The sequence below is a fragment of the Phalacrocorax carbo genome, chromosome 10, assembly GCF_963921805.1.
Source record: "Phalacrocorax carbo chromosome 10, bPhaCar2.1, whole genome shotgun sequence".
Taxonomy (NCBI): Eukaryota; Metazoa; Chordata; class Aves; order Suliformes; family Phalacrocoracidae; genus Phalacrocorax; species Phalacrocorax carbo.
This window is the reverse complement of record NC_087522.1, coordinates 5,659,854-5,673,504: the sequence shown is the minus strand read 5'-3', so window position 1 is coordinate 5,673,504 and position 13,651 is coordinate 5,659,854. Positions and strand designations below refer to the sequence as shown.

General features: G+C 45.9%; 1 protein-coding gene across 3 annotated transcripts in view; it reads right to left on the bottom strand.

Moving 5' to 3' along the window:
- The window catches only part of TTYH3 (tweety family member 3), an 80,118-nt gene extending 67,000 nt beyond the window's left edge, over positions 1-13,118 (bottom strand). For 2 of the 3 annotated variants that reach the window (XM_064461561.1, XM_064461563.1), the window contains exon 1: positions 12,852-13,118. In XM_064461561.1, the coding sequence (XP_064317631.1) occupies positions 12,852-12,974 (123 nt within the window). In that variant the 5' untranslated portion in view covers positions 12,975-13,118. The remainder of the gene's footprint in view (positions 1-12,851) is intronic. The other variant, XM_064461562.1, reaches the window with a different exon arrangement.
- Between the last annotated feature and the right edge of the window lie 533 nt (positions 13,119-13,651).

Below are 13,651 nucleotides of genomic sequence, written 5' to 3'. Positions count from 1 at the left end.
ACATTTCACCTGTTGGATACGCCACTGCTGTGGTAAAAGAGGCACATCTCCTCCCAGGCCACAGCGTAGCTGACATCAGCAGAAGGTGATTCAGATCTACCCACCAAACAAACTCGGATCTGCAGTCCTCTTCAGCACTGGGAATCCATTAAGAGGTGGGTCAGAGGCAGAAGACGCAATAGCTAGCAAATAGCTATTAAATGTATTTAGGAGCAGTAATAAGGCAAGCAGCACTCTCTCAGAGCACTGGTTTCTTGAGAACAAACTTAACATCAATGAAATACTATAGCAGCCAACTGAATTTGAATAGCTGCAACAAAATCCACACAAACACCAAAAAGGTTGAAAGGGCATTGGAGTGAGACACACACGTGACCCAGCAAGCAGTTGCCTCAGTAAGACCTTCAGACTTAAGTTACAAGTACCCAGACAAGAATTAACACGCCAAGGGGGGATTAGGGTAACAAGATCCCCATACCTTCTCATAATCTTCTGCTGGGAGAGGAGGCAAGTTCACAGCTTGTCCCTTCCTCCTTCTCCCATAACCTCCACATCGCCCGAGGTAAAAGCTAAGCTGCACTAATAAAAACAGCAGAGCTAGCATAAACTGTCCAACCTTGTTATTTACACCTCAGCAGAATGCTCCCAGCATCTACTATCACTCACACAGCTTCTCCAAGAGCCGCCTGCTCACGCACAGGCATTGGAAGCATGTCCCAGAGTACCGCATGTCCACGCAGACAATTCTGTCAACAGCGCTGGACATATTTTATATTCATCACCTTTAGTTTACCCTTTACTATTAAAGCATTTAAAATGTTTTTGAAGAGCTTGTGTTTGAAGAGATTTTAACTTGCAGTGGGTCAAGCTGAAAAAGCTTGAAAAAAAAAAAACAACCAACCCCTGTAGTGATCAAGAGGTTCACTGTTAGAGCACTCAGCCTGCACCAGAACATGGTCTCCGAGGCCAGCCAAGAACTTTATCAGGATCTTTACCTGGTTGTATTTATGAGAATGAAAGCCTATTTTAACCTTGTAAATTTGTTGCTCCCACTAATGTGTCTACTCAGGTTGATTCAACATCCGTTGTCTAACCTATAAGAATTTTGGATATACACACATAAAAGGAACGGCCAGTGATCCAGCCTATTTGGCCTCAGAGACCAGGGATGAAACCCTACCCTACCCAGGCTCTACACACTACTCAGTCTCGTAAGCTGACAATAACTCAGACTGCATGGGGAGAGGACGAGAAGGACAAACAGAAGACATCGGTCACATTTTGAAACACTAAAAGGCACACAGGAAGCGTTGTTACAGTGCTTTTGAAATAGCAACTCTCATCCAAAGTAAAGCCTTCTGTTTAGCTACAGGAGAAGTGTCAAGCAAATCATTCCATCCTCACTGGATGTGCTATATGTGCTTTCCACTAAATCCAGACAGAAAAAGACTGAAAACACAGCTGATCCATTTTTTCCTGCCACCTACTACAACCGAAATGGTTTCCCTCTTAGGGGAGTATGAGCATTAATACTTGCCATTGACTAGAAGTACCTCTAATCTAGTCTTGTGCAATAGCTCCCATTTACTCCACCTTACTCAAGTTCAAATCCTAAAGAAAAAAATTAAAAAGCAAAGCTATCTTTTTAATCATATCTGTCCAAGCCCAGTGACAGCCAGCTATCTCCATCCCTAGCCTTCTCTCAGCCTATGCCTTTCGGTATTGCTTGCACCTGATTGCCGCCAGTCCAAACCTAAATGGAGATCATGTTTTCAGGGTCTACCACTGCATTTGCAGTGATCATAACTACAAGAAGAATTGCAACAGGGTAGAAATAACAAGTCCTTCCCTGAAGTCCTTACAGCCTTCCCTCTTGTTCTTCTCCTGGAAAAAAAAACCACCACCACACCACACAAAACACACATAAACCACCACTCACACAAAACACACCACACCCAAACAAAAAACCACCAAATGCACAAGTATGTCAAAGATACCAGAAGTAGCACAAACTTCTCTCAGAAGACCATAGTCATCTGTTGCTGGGGATCACCCACATAAATTAGTTCTGAAAATTACCTTCCTTCATATTTCAGAAACAAGAAGAGATTATAAAAATAATGGAAGTTTACTCTTGATGCCCCCCACCGAAGACTCAAAAAACCAAAATAGTACCTGGTACTTTTTGTAGTAAAACACTCTGCCATTCCCGAGCAAAACAGGCCCTGTTTGCCAAGCCTGCAACTGCTCCCCTTATGCTCTTCTTCCAGAAGTAAAATTCCCTCAGGTGCTACAGTTTCAAGAAGAGATGTTTGCCTAACCTCTCATTAGATTCTCCTTCCTCTTTTCTCTCCTTGAAAGTTACATTATTACACCTCAGAAAGAAAAAAAAATAATATTTAAGCAGGACAACCCCACCCTTTCCTCTTAGTTCAACACTACAAGGCAAGATTCAGCCAGAGGTCAGCCACCACACGCTCTCAGCTACTTCATTTCTTTGCCCTTCCATGTTCCTCACCAAAAAACAAACAGAGTAAGAGCTCACCACATCTGCATTTGCCAAAAATCCACAATTTCTGCAATTAAGGCAGCACAGCTTATTACAGCTGCAAACGTTCCTAGGCTCTGATAATTATAAACCCATGCTTGGTGTCTAATTAAAGGAGGAATGAATTAATGAGTTTTACCAAAGGCTTTTGAGTCACCATTATAATTCTCACCCTTAATAGGCAGCAGGACACTCAAAGGACAGTGTGAGCAAGATCAAGAACAGAGAGGGGGGATAAACCACCCCCAGCTGACGCTTCCCCCATCACGTTCCTCTCCGACATGTCACTGTCATTCAGACCCCAACAGTCAGATCAAACCCAGCAGGAAAACGCCTGGGCCTTTTGGACAGCTGAATACAAAAACACTTCCTGAAGCTGCCACAAAGCACACACCAGCCTTTGAACACGGAGAGCCGGGCGAGAGGCTCTGCAGAGCGCTGACTCTACCGCTTTCATTCATCCACAGCCCCAGCCCCCACCCAGCGCCAACAATTACAGTTCAGTCTCAGGCTCCTGAGGAGGCAGAAATTGAAAACACGTTTTCATTGAAGCACAGCTTGAATTTCATGAATTCCATTACTCTCAACTTTCTCAGCATTTCCTGGAGTGAATACTGTAAAACAAGGGAGAAAAGGGGCAGGGGGGGCCAAATGGAAGGCAGCAATCATATGTCACCCCTCTGACCATGCCTGTCTGAGATGAGACTACAGAGGCACTTGGAGCAAGGAAGAGACATGAAGGACTATTCCCAAGCTGAAGAAAATAAGTATATGCTAAACATAAGCTTAGGGAAGAAGGAAAGTAACAGCCTGAGAACAGTAACATCATCCATTACGACTAGCACTTAAATAGCAAGGCTACAGGCACAGCCCAGATGCAAAGCATTACACTTTCATCAGTGCAACAGAAAGCATCTCTTTGGTAGACTGAAGAAATCTTAGCTACTATAGCAAGTATCAAAACTACCAGTGTATCAGCTACAGGAACTTGAGCACACTGTTAAACTGCAAGAAAGCTTACCCCAAGAAAAAAAAGCAGGAAGTACGGTGAGGTCATACTGTGCCCACCACATTATTCAGAAATCTACCATTCAACACTAAAGCGATTATAACCATCAGAAAACAGGCTGCACCAAGCAATGGGTCATTTTTTCCACATGTACAGCTGTAACCCAATCAACTTTGGGATTATTCAGGTTTGCTAATTAACACCCTATGGATAGCTTTGATACCAATTCCAATACTCTTAATGGTCCCTTCACTGACACCCTCTTCCCTCTCTCCCCCCAGCTTCAGCCTTATCTTAAGCAGCATTACATCATCTACTGCACTGAGTCCTCCTTGTAACAGTCACTATTATGCAACTGAAGTGCCTCCATTTGGATTTTGGTGTTATTTTGAATTTCAGTGTTGAATAGAAGGCTTGTTTAAATTCTCTGCATGAACAGCAGCATTTTACAGACTGAAAAGGGTGTCCATGCACAGACACCAACACCAGCATAACAACGCGTCTGAATGTGTTACACGTTTGTGAAACATCCGTTACCCACATTCCCATTTCCCCTTGTCCAGGAATAAGTCCTGCATTGTTAGGACTGATTAGCAATATCTTTCATCCCTAATTTCACACTACAAAGGACTTTCATGCATATGCACGTGTGGCACCATTCTGAGACGTATCAGCCAGAGAAACCATTTAGTTCTGACCGAGGAAATCGCAATCTGAGGGTACAGCTCCAGTTTAAGTGAGGGTGAAGGGGAGTGTCAGCTCTTTCCCCTGGCTGGTTTCAATGCTGCTCTTACTATTTACCAAAAAAAGCTCATTTGTTAAAATAATAACTTAAAAGAAACCTGGCACACATTACATCTGCTGAAGCAAGCAACCTGATAACCATGTGAAAGCACACATTATTATAAATGCTACCCTCATATCCAAGTGCTTAGAGAGGGAATCAGTACAAATATCGTGACTGAGTTACACCAACTGCTGTGTCCATGTATTGCATGCTAACCTACTTTTTCCTCTTCCAAGAAAATAGCCTTGCAGCCTTAAGCAAACAAATGACTACTTTGCAAGAACATGCACATTTGTGGCTTACCAAACCCCTAAAGCTCACAATTATAAGATCAGACTCAAAAACTACAAGTGGCTTATTACCCAGAAATCTAAAAAAAAAAGTTTTAAATTAAAGCCTTTGCAGCATGAAAGTGCACTGTCTTGCTCCTTCCTAGTTCATCTAATATGCAAAAATATTTTAAACAGAAAAGCATCAGCATGGCACTGCCCCACAGTGACTATTCATTAGATACCTGCAGACCCTTTCACCATTCAGCAAGGTTATTTCTGGTTTGGGGATAAGTGTAACCAATTCCCAGCTTTTCACCACTGCAATACAACCAACAGTCTCAGCCACTCCCTGAAGTGGAGGAAAAGGAAGGATTTCTAACAGTGATGTCTTTTTTCTTTTTTTAGGCTGTCATCTGAGCACATCTCCCAGACTAACGCTCTTGCATGAACTTGATCCTCCTTGATTTTAGCTCACCTGTCTTGTTAATCATCATTGTCAGCTAAAACAAAGAACTGGTAGGATGACATACCCAGAAAGTACAGACAGCCTTGATGAGAGAAGAGCAAGGTTACTAGGTTTTGGTTTATTATTAATTATTATTAGAGACAACGCTCCAGCATGTATCAATATGTCCCTGAGTATTTTGAGTCTTAGCTATGTCTTAAAAGTAAGAAAAGTTCAGTACAGAAGGTAATCCTGATATATTCCAAAGTTACTCAAGTTTCATCTGAACCTTAGAGCAAATAAATTCCCAGACATCACGTCCCTTCCCCCAGCTATGGGAATTACATTCATTTGAAAACAAGCCAAGTTCTCCTACCCACTCAAGGGGAATGGGAAATCTCAACATAACTGGTGGAAAGTTTACTACAAAAAGATAAAACGGAAACAAGAGGAGAATTGACAGTCATCAAGAGGTTAGCTGCAAATGACATGCTGGCTCCCCTCCATTTCAAGAAAATTAAGAGTGAGCACCATCTTACTCAGTGCTTGCTTGCAACCACCCAAGCGTATTCACTTGACATCAAAGAACGGAAAAGAATGACTTCAGAGGTGTTAACCACCACTGCTTATTCCTCAGCATACTGATCCTTACAGGTACAAAAGTGTCCCCAGAAAGGAGTCATGCAGAGCTGAGCAGGCAAGCTCTGCCACAACAGTCTTACCACATCAACACAAATAGCATGAACCATCAACTCTGGACTTCACCCTTTCCATCAATAAGAGTGCTGGTGGGAGGAAGGAGTGGGGAGAAGATGTGTAAAATTAGCTTGTCCTGGAAGAAAAAGGAGGGGAAAAAAAGAAAAAAGCCAAGGGATTGGAGAGTACTTGTCCCTCCAACTGTCTGTCATGAAGACACGTATGTCAAGACACCTGATGTGACAAAGTCCCATAACTTTTGTCTGTCTTATTCTCACTAGACAGGTTTTTCTTTACAGCTTCAAAAATAAATCTAATCTCAAGATACAAGTAAGAGATCAAGAAGACTTGTGGCACAGATCCTTAATCCACATCCAAAGACTCAGGATTAAGTCAGAGGAAAGCACCTGACTTCCCACCCTTAACCGCCTAATGGGATAGGTTCTTCTGCATGAGAACTTCTCACTTTCCCTAATAATGAAAATAAGGAGCTCTAAAAACCCACACCAACATCTGCTTGAACCACTGCTTTATTGGACCAACATTTAAACAAAGGCTTTTTGTTAACCTGAAGAGTAGGGATTTTCCTCTGCTCAAAAAGGCATTAAGAAAAAAAAAATAAAAGAAAAAGAGAGAAGATATGGTAAGACTGAACTGATTTTGATTAGTCTCCAGAATGCTAGTGATCAGGCTTTGCAGCTGGACACCAAGATAAGCTTCCTAAGTAGCTATATAATTTTGGTGGCAAACTGAAGGTTAGAGACCTTCCTTTGCATTTTCCATTCCTGTTTAGATTCTCCTTTTTCAAAGCAAATGCAAAATAAAAGGTTCTTGCATGTCAGCTTGTCCAAGCTGAAAAACACTTGTGTGCATACAGGTAAGTGCAATATATAGGCAGCACCCAGAGGAGGTGGATGCATTACCCAAGATTTACTTCATAAGTACTTAAGTCCAGACTAGAAGACAAACTGTTACACTCCTTCAGAAAATAAAAAGAAAAACAGAGGCTTTTCAAGAGGAAAAATGTTGTTTTGGTGCAGAAGCACCAAGATGCCAGTGGCTGGCCACCACCTGACCAGACTAATGCTTTTAACTCTGGTTCTGCTCTTGCAGCTAAGACCAGCATGATACCTCCAGAGTACCACGAGCTGCATAGAGGTCTCCTAAGACTGGGAAGCTCACCAGGCCTGGCAAAAGCATCTTCTCTGTGCAGGATTAATACTTTCAGGATTCTACCCAGATGAAGCAAGCATGGTTTACATCTTTGCACGCTCACTTGCATCTCCTTCCCTGCTACCCCCCTGCCATGTTTCACATTTCTCCAAGTCACCTTTTACCCCTCTGTGTGTACTTTGGTCTGCTAAAGCCATACATTCAGAACAGTTACTCTTTTTTGACTAGAGTAAGGTAATCTACAGTCAGGGTTTCCAGAAACTGTCAGTTCTCAGGAGATCATCTGAAAACGCAGCAGCACAGCATGGGTCAGCAAAAAAGTAAGGCTGCAGACAGAAAGCTGGCAAAGGCTGACTTTTTTTCCTGTCTGTATACCATATGCTGCTGCATGGCTGGATATATGGTCAACAGAAATCGTTGTAAGTTTACATTTGATAAAAATCAGCCATCAAAAATTGTCTTGATTCTACACTTTTGGTTATGCTGCAGATTCCTAGGAAAGGCTCTTCCAGACCAAACACAAAATAGGAGTCAGACTGCAGCACCGATTTGCTGATAAGAGGTATTACTGCATGGTTACTCATGCAACAGAGACCAATGAGTAAATGGAGGAGGGGATTTACCATCAGTTCTTAAAAAACTAAAAGCAACTTCAATTTAATTAGAAAACATTGGATTCTACTAACCAGGGTCACCTAACCTTTCTGGAAATACAAGCAAACTAGTGCTACAGCAGGATAGCTGATCACTCCTTGGAAGAGATCCATCTATTCTTGAAAGAAACCTTCAGTGTAACCCCTTTAAGAAAGGCACATTACCCTCTGACTTGGAGCCAACTAGACAAAAACACGTCATCCAACTTGACTAATACACATGTTTCCAATTTACAGAAAGCCTCTTGGTTTCAGAGTTGAAATAAGACGCCAGTACAGTAGAGGAAGTTCTAAAACAATCTCTCTAATCCAAGTTTTTTGGCAGTTTAGGTTCCATCATGTTTCTCCAGCCAAGAAATACTTCCAAAGATGACATTAGCTGTTCTGTGTTGGGGAACAGCCTCACAGAGCCAGAAAGTACCTGACAGAATTAATTCCTTGCTGAACCTTTGCCTACAGGTTCAAACACACACGTCTTGGATTAGAGTCTGCTGGCCAAAAAAAGGGAAGCATCATTGGGCTTACACAGCACCTTTCACTGCTGGATCCCCCCCCTCAACACACATGCCATAGTAGAAAGAACACTACAGCACAAAAGCACTGACAGATGTATGATAGGAAACTCCTGGGTAACAACACTGAAGAGACCATCTCAAAACCAAGGACTAGAGCATACCCATGTTCTTATCAATGCTTCCTTTAGCTTGGTTCTGCATCTTAATTGGTATGAATCAATCATCCAGTCTTTTTCCAAAGCACAGTTGGTTGCCATTACACCTACTAACTGTGCATTTGCAGTTCTGACTCTTGCAGAAAAAGCACAAGAATGGTGCAAGGAAAGAGTTTCAAAGATGCTGGAGAATTCTGCTTTATTCTAGCCTGATTCACACATAACCCATGCATTTACACAGAATCAGGTGAACGTTGCCATTTTCCAGTAATTAGGAAAGCAGAAATTCAAGTCAAGGTGCTCTGTAGCTTAGCTTTTACAGCCTCTTTTCTTCTTCACTGTTTATAGTACTTTTCTCAGCACACAGTGAGACTTAAGAGCTACAATAAAGTGTTGTAGGCTCCTTTTCTGTCAGTACCAAAGACACCCTGTCTCAAGCAGATATCCCATTACCTGTTGTTTTGCTGTATTAAAAAGCTATTCAGTTTTTCTACTTCTTTCCAGTATGTAACCTCCACACTACACCAAGGCTCTTAACCAACTCTACCCTTAGAAAAGAAGTGAATTCAATGCCGTTCAACTAAGTAAATCACACGTAGAAGTACTTACATTACTAAGTAGATTAAACTACTGACAGCAGCAGTCTCAGGACATCTTACTGGTCTGATTAACTGAACTGGAAGGTACAGAGACAGTACTGGTAGGACCATCATCATTTGTTCAGCACCAAAAGGCATGGAGACCAGAACTGGTATTAGCATGATGCTGTCAGAAGGAACACGAGCTTTGCTCCATTTTTACATTCCCTTCACTCCAGAGTTTGTGACTCACTACACAATGAAAAGGCTTTGCAGAGCACTGCAGTATGACTCAGATGAGAACACAGCCAGAACAAAACTGTTCCTATCAAGATATCTTCAACCCCAATGATTCATGGGAGGATTAGGGAAAGAATTGGTCTGATAAGATCCTCTATAGGGATGACTCCATGGAGCAAGTCCTGCAAGCAGCACATGAAGGCAGCTCTGACAGTACTCACCAGCATGCCAACCCCCCTGGAGAAGAAAGACCACAACCCCAGTTCACTCTACACTGAAGCTTACCTCCATTCCCCCAGAAAAAGGAAACAACTCTTTGCACTGCTGCCTACATTTTTTCATGACGGAAGCAAACCATCTGAAGGACATATGTACACACATACATTTTTAAACAATCTAGTCCAGAGGGGAAGGATCAGTTCTGCTCGTCCAAACTTGCACACACTGTTCTAACCTAGTGCAACAAGATATGCTGTGGGAGAAGATAAGAAGTAATGCCAGGGGAGAGCGTTCTAGAGACTGACTCAGGTGAAGAAGGTAGGCAGCCAAAACCTGCAGCTGCATTGATCTCAGCCCTTGGCAACAACATTGCCATAAGTGTTTCTCATGCTCTCAGACAAAAGGAGGAAGCCCTTGTAGGTTGGTACACAATGGACAGAGCTGCCTTGAGACCGGCCGGTGCACAGCGGGTGTCCCTCCTGCTCTGACAAAAGGGACTACATGGGACAGAACAGCATAACTAGCCATTAGATCTACATCCTTCTAGATATTCCCAATTTTCCAGGGTCCCAGAAGACATAACAAAGACCTAGACTTCAAAGACCAGCAGTATGTGCTTATCTATGAGCTACATATGCTTCACAGAGGTTTTGGGGGACAACAGCTTGTCACCTGCTTCAGCAGAATAGTGGCTTGCGCATTACAGTAATCCTTGCTAGGTAGGGGGGGAAAACCTGTTAAATCAGCAGCCTCCTCACCTGCAGGAGCACGTGGCACTGCAACAAGTCACAAGACAACATTCAAATCCAAGCCACTGTATTGGACTTTTGATTGAAATGGGATGTTCAGTTGATGCACAAGTTCAAAGCATATCATCAAAACATGAGTACAGAAAGAGGTGGGTTTCCACTAAAAGATTACTAAAGAAAACAGTTTTGTAAAGAAAGCAACATTCTCCCGTGGTCATGGGATGAGAAATCTTTTCTAGAGCAGCAATGAAGAATCAAAAAGGATACATTGCTTCCTTCCTCATAACAAATCAGAATGAGAATGGACACTAAGCCCTGCTGTATGCCTATTTATGACAACAGCCTAGCTACCCAATGACTTGAAGTCATGGAGACTTAAAGATATTCTTGGTTTAGTAAAAGTAATCCTTCCTTACTACAGCTAGGGACATGCTGCCCTTTCCCATCCCCATAAACTCCCAGCTAGCATCCCCCACTGACCTCTCTTCAGCCACTGGAGAACTCAAATGCAGCATGCAGTTTAACAGTTCATACTTAAGAGTCAGGGTATCAACCACTAATAATGGAATAGAAAACAAATATACATGCAATTTGTGCCAATGAGACCTACAAAGAAAAGAAAAATATGCAGAATTTAAATTTAAAAATGGACTTTCTTATTTTCAGGACATGCAATCTTGTCTGCTAAATATGAAAGGTTCCTAAATTGAAAGGGAGACTATGCCAGCATAGGCTGAAAACAGAGCAAGAGATGCAAATTCATAACAAAGCTAATAGAAAAAGCTAGAATTCATACAAAAAGGCCTTCAGAACAATTTAAAGCATGAGAGAGCATTTAGCATTACTGTTCCCACTCCTGGATTAAGTTCCCCTGTTTCACTGCATTGGATTAATCTACATGGCTACAAACTCCAGAGTCAACTTGCAGAGCCACAGCAGCTTTGTTATATAACCAGCAGCACCGATAACACAGGCTGCGTTACTGGAGCCTGCTTGCTATCCCTCAGCAACGCCGAAACCAGCAAAGCTGCTGCTACTCAAGTCATTCTCTTGATGACAGACACTTCAGTAATCCAGACGTTCGGGTTTGGATTTGATAAATGTCTTCTTGTGAGCTGAAGTTAAGACTTAAAAGGCCATCTACTGCTGTGCAAGAAGCCCTCAATATCATCAAGGGAAGGGAGGCAGCTACACAGGAGGAGAACAGCAGAAGGCTTTAAGTCAGAATATGATTACTGTAGAAAAATTATCTGACAAATGAACACAACCCCAGATTGTTGTGAGGAATGCTTTTAAGCAATTTAAGTGGGAAACAGTACATCTGCTGTCTATTCAAAGGTCAACGAGTGCTTGTTTCATGATAACACACTCCCAAGAACATCTTTCCATGAACTCTTAACTTCTGATCATCAGCATCTCATATCCGTTGTTTTAAAGGCAGCTACCCTCTGAGGTCATGGAAATACAGTTAAGCTGCTGTGCAGCATTACATCTGTATGTGGCCATCTTGAACTCTGGTAAGCCAAGGGAACTAAACCAAATTAACAAATTGAAGTCCCAAATACAAAAGTTAGGGCAAAAGTCTGTTTTGTTTACTGGTTTAAAGATATTTGTGTGTCCCCATTGTTTTTAACATACAACTCTCACATTTTGCTCTAGCTTCAGCTCACAGATCCGTTCACCTCTTCAAAGCAAAAAGCCAAAACATACTGCTTTCTGAAGTACTTCTAATACCCTTTACTTCTAGGATAAACGAGAACCGTTTAGATGCCTTAGCCTTTCTGCCTGTGTGCATGGCATGATAGGAGGCTGCGTATATAGGACACTGCAAGTATGTTCAGAAAAGCAAAATGGTGTTTTCAAAACCAGAGACCGTGGCAAAATGAGGCAGCAGAGACTGCAGCTCTGTTCCAAGATGACAGCAGAGAACACAGATGTTAGAGCACACAGATTCACTCCACAATCATTTTAATTACATGCCTAGCCAACCAAGCACGGGATGCAGGCTAAGCAGCATTTAAAAAAAAAAAAAAAGCAGCACACAAGTATTCCACGAGCATCTTCCCGTGCACTTGATGCTAACGCCACTCTCATGCATTAAGTCATCTGTTTTCCAGCAGGCGTTCAAGGGGTTTTGGAAAGGCACTGCTGGCCTCCCTGCAGGTCGCGGCAGCGTGGGGCTGGCGGGATCGATGACAAGCGGAATGGAAGACAAGCGGCCGGCGCTGCCCGCACCTGCACTGGGCAGCCCAGTTACCACCGGCGACGAGCGGTCACGGTGCGGCCAGAGGCACCGGCTGGGACGGTGCCTTCGCCTGGACCGCGCAGCCTGGGGCAGCGCCAAGTGACCTGGCGAGGGCACCCGGCCAGGGCTGCCTCCTGCCTCCTCCGCCAGGCGATCCTCTCACCTCCTCCCAAGAACTTGGGCTTCCAGCAAGCTAGAAGCAGCTGGGGGCTCCTGCTCGCCCCGCCGGGTGGTGATGGCCTCCTGCCCCCGGCCCAGGCCAGCGAGACCACCGCACCCCGGCCTGCCCCGACCCCCTGGCAGGCAGCCCCCACCTACACCTCACGGGGAGGGGTGGGGGGCACAGCACCCACAGACACCCACCCGAGGAGCCCCAGCCAGGGCCGAGCCCCCTCTCCTCCTCCTCCTCACCCACTCGGCGGGCCAAGCCCCCTCCGCGCCCCCAGCCCCGCACAGCCCACGGGTGTACAAACCCCCCCGCCCAGGTTGCGAGGGGCCCCCACGCGGGACACAGGCCCCCCGCTTCTACACACACCAGACACAGACAAACCCCGTGCGGGGACCCACCTGCTGGTACTCGGCGTCGTGCGGTCGGAAGTCGTCGGCGGTGAGCTCCCAGCGCAGGCTGAGGTGCGGCAGGCGGTGGAGAAGGCTCACCCACCAGGGCGGCGAGTAGCTGACGCCCGCCATGCCGCCTCACCCCGACCCGCCGGCCATGGAGCGCCGCCACCCGCGCAGCTCCCTCGCCTTCCTCCCTCTTCACCCGCGCCCCGGCCGGCGGCCCCGCATGGCCGGCACCCCCCGCCTCCTCCTCCCTCCCGCCGCGCCGCTCGCTCCCTCTTTGTTCGCCGAGAGGCTCCACCGCCTCCGCGCCCGGCGCCGCCCGCCCGCTACCATTGGCGCCGCCGCGCCCCGCCCCGCCCCGGCCCGCCCCTCAGGGCTCCCCCTGCCCCTCAGGGCACCCGCGGCCCCTCAGGGCTCCCCTCGCCCCTCAGGGCTCCCCCTGACCCTCAGGGCACCCGCGGCCCTTCAGGGCTCCCCTCGCCCCTCAGGGCACCCGCGGCCCTTCAGGGCTCCCCTCGCCCCTCAGGGCTCCCCCTGCCCCTCAGGGCACCCGCGGCCCTTCAGGGCTCCCCTCGCCCCTCAGGGCTCCCCCTGCCCCTCAGGGCACCCCCGGCCCTTCAGGGTTCCCCTCGCCCCTCAGGGCTCCCCCTGCCCCTCAGGGCACCCGCGACCCTTCAGGGCTCCCCTCGCCCCTCAGGGCTCCCCCTGACCCTCAGGGCACCCGCGGCCCGTCAGGGCTCTCCTCGCCCCTCAGGGCTCCCCCTGCCCCTCAGGCACCCGCGGCCCTTCAGGGCTCCCCTTGC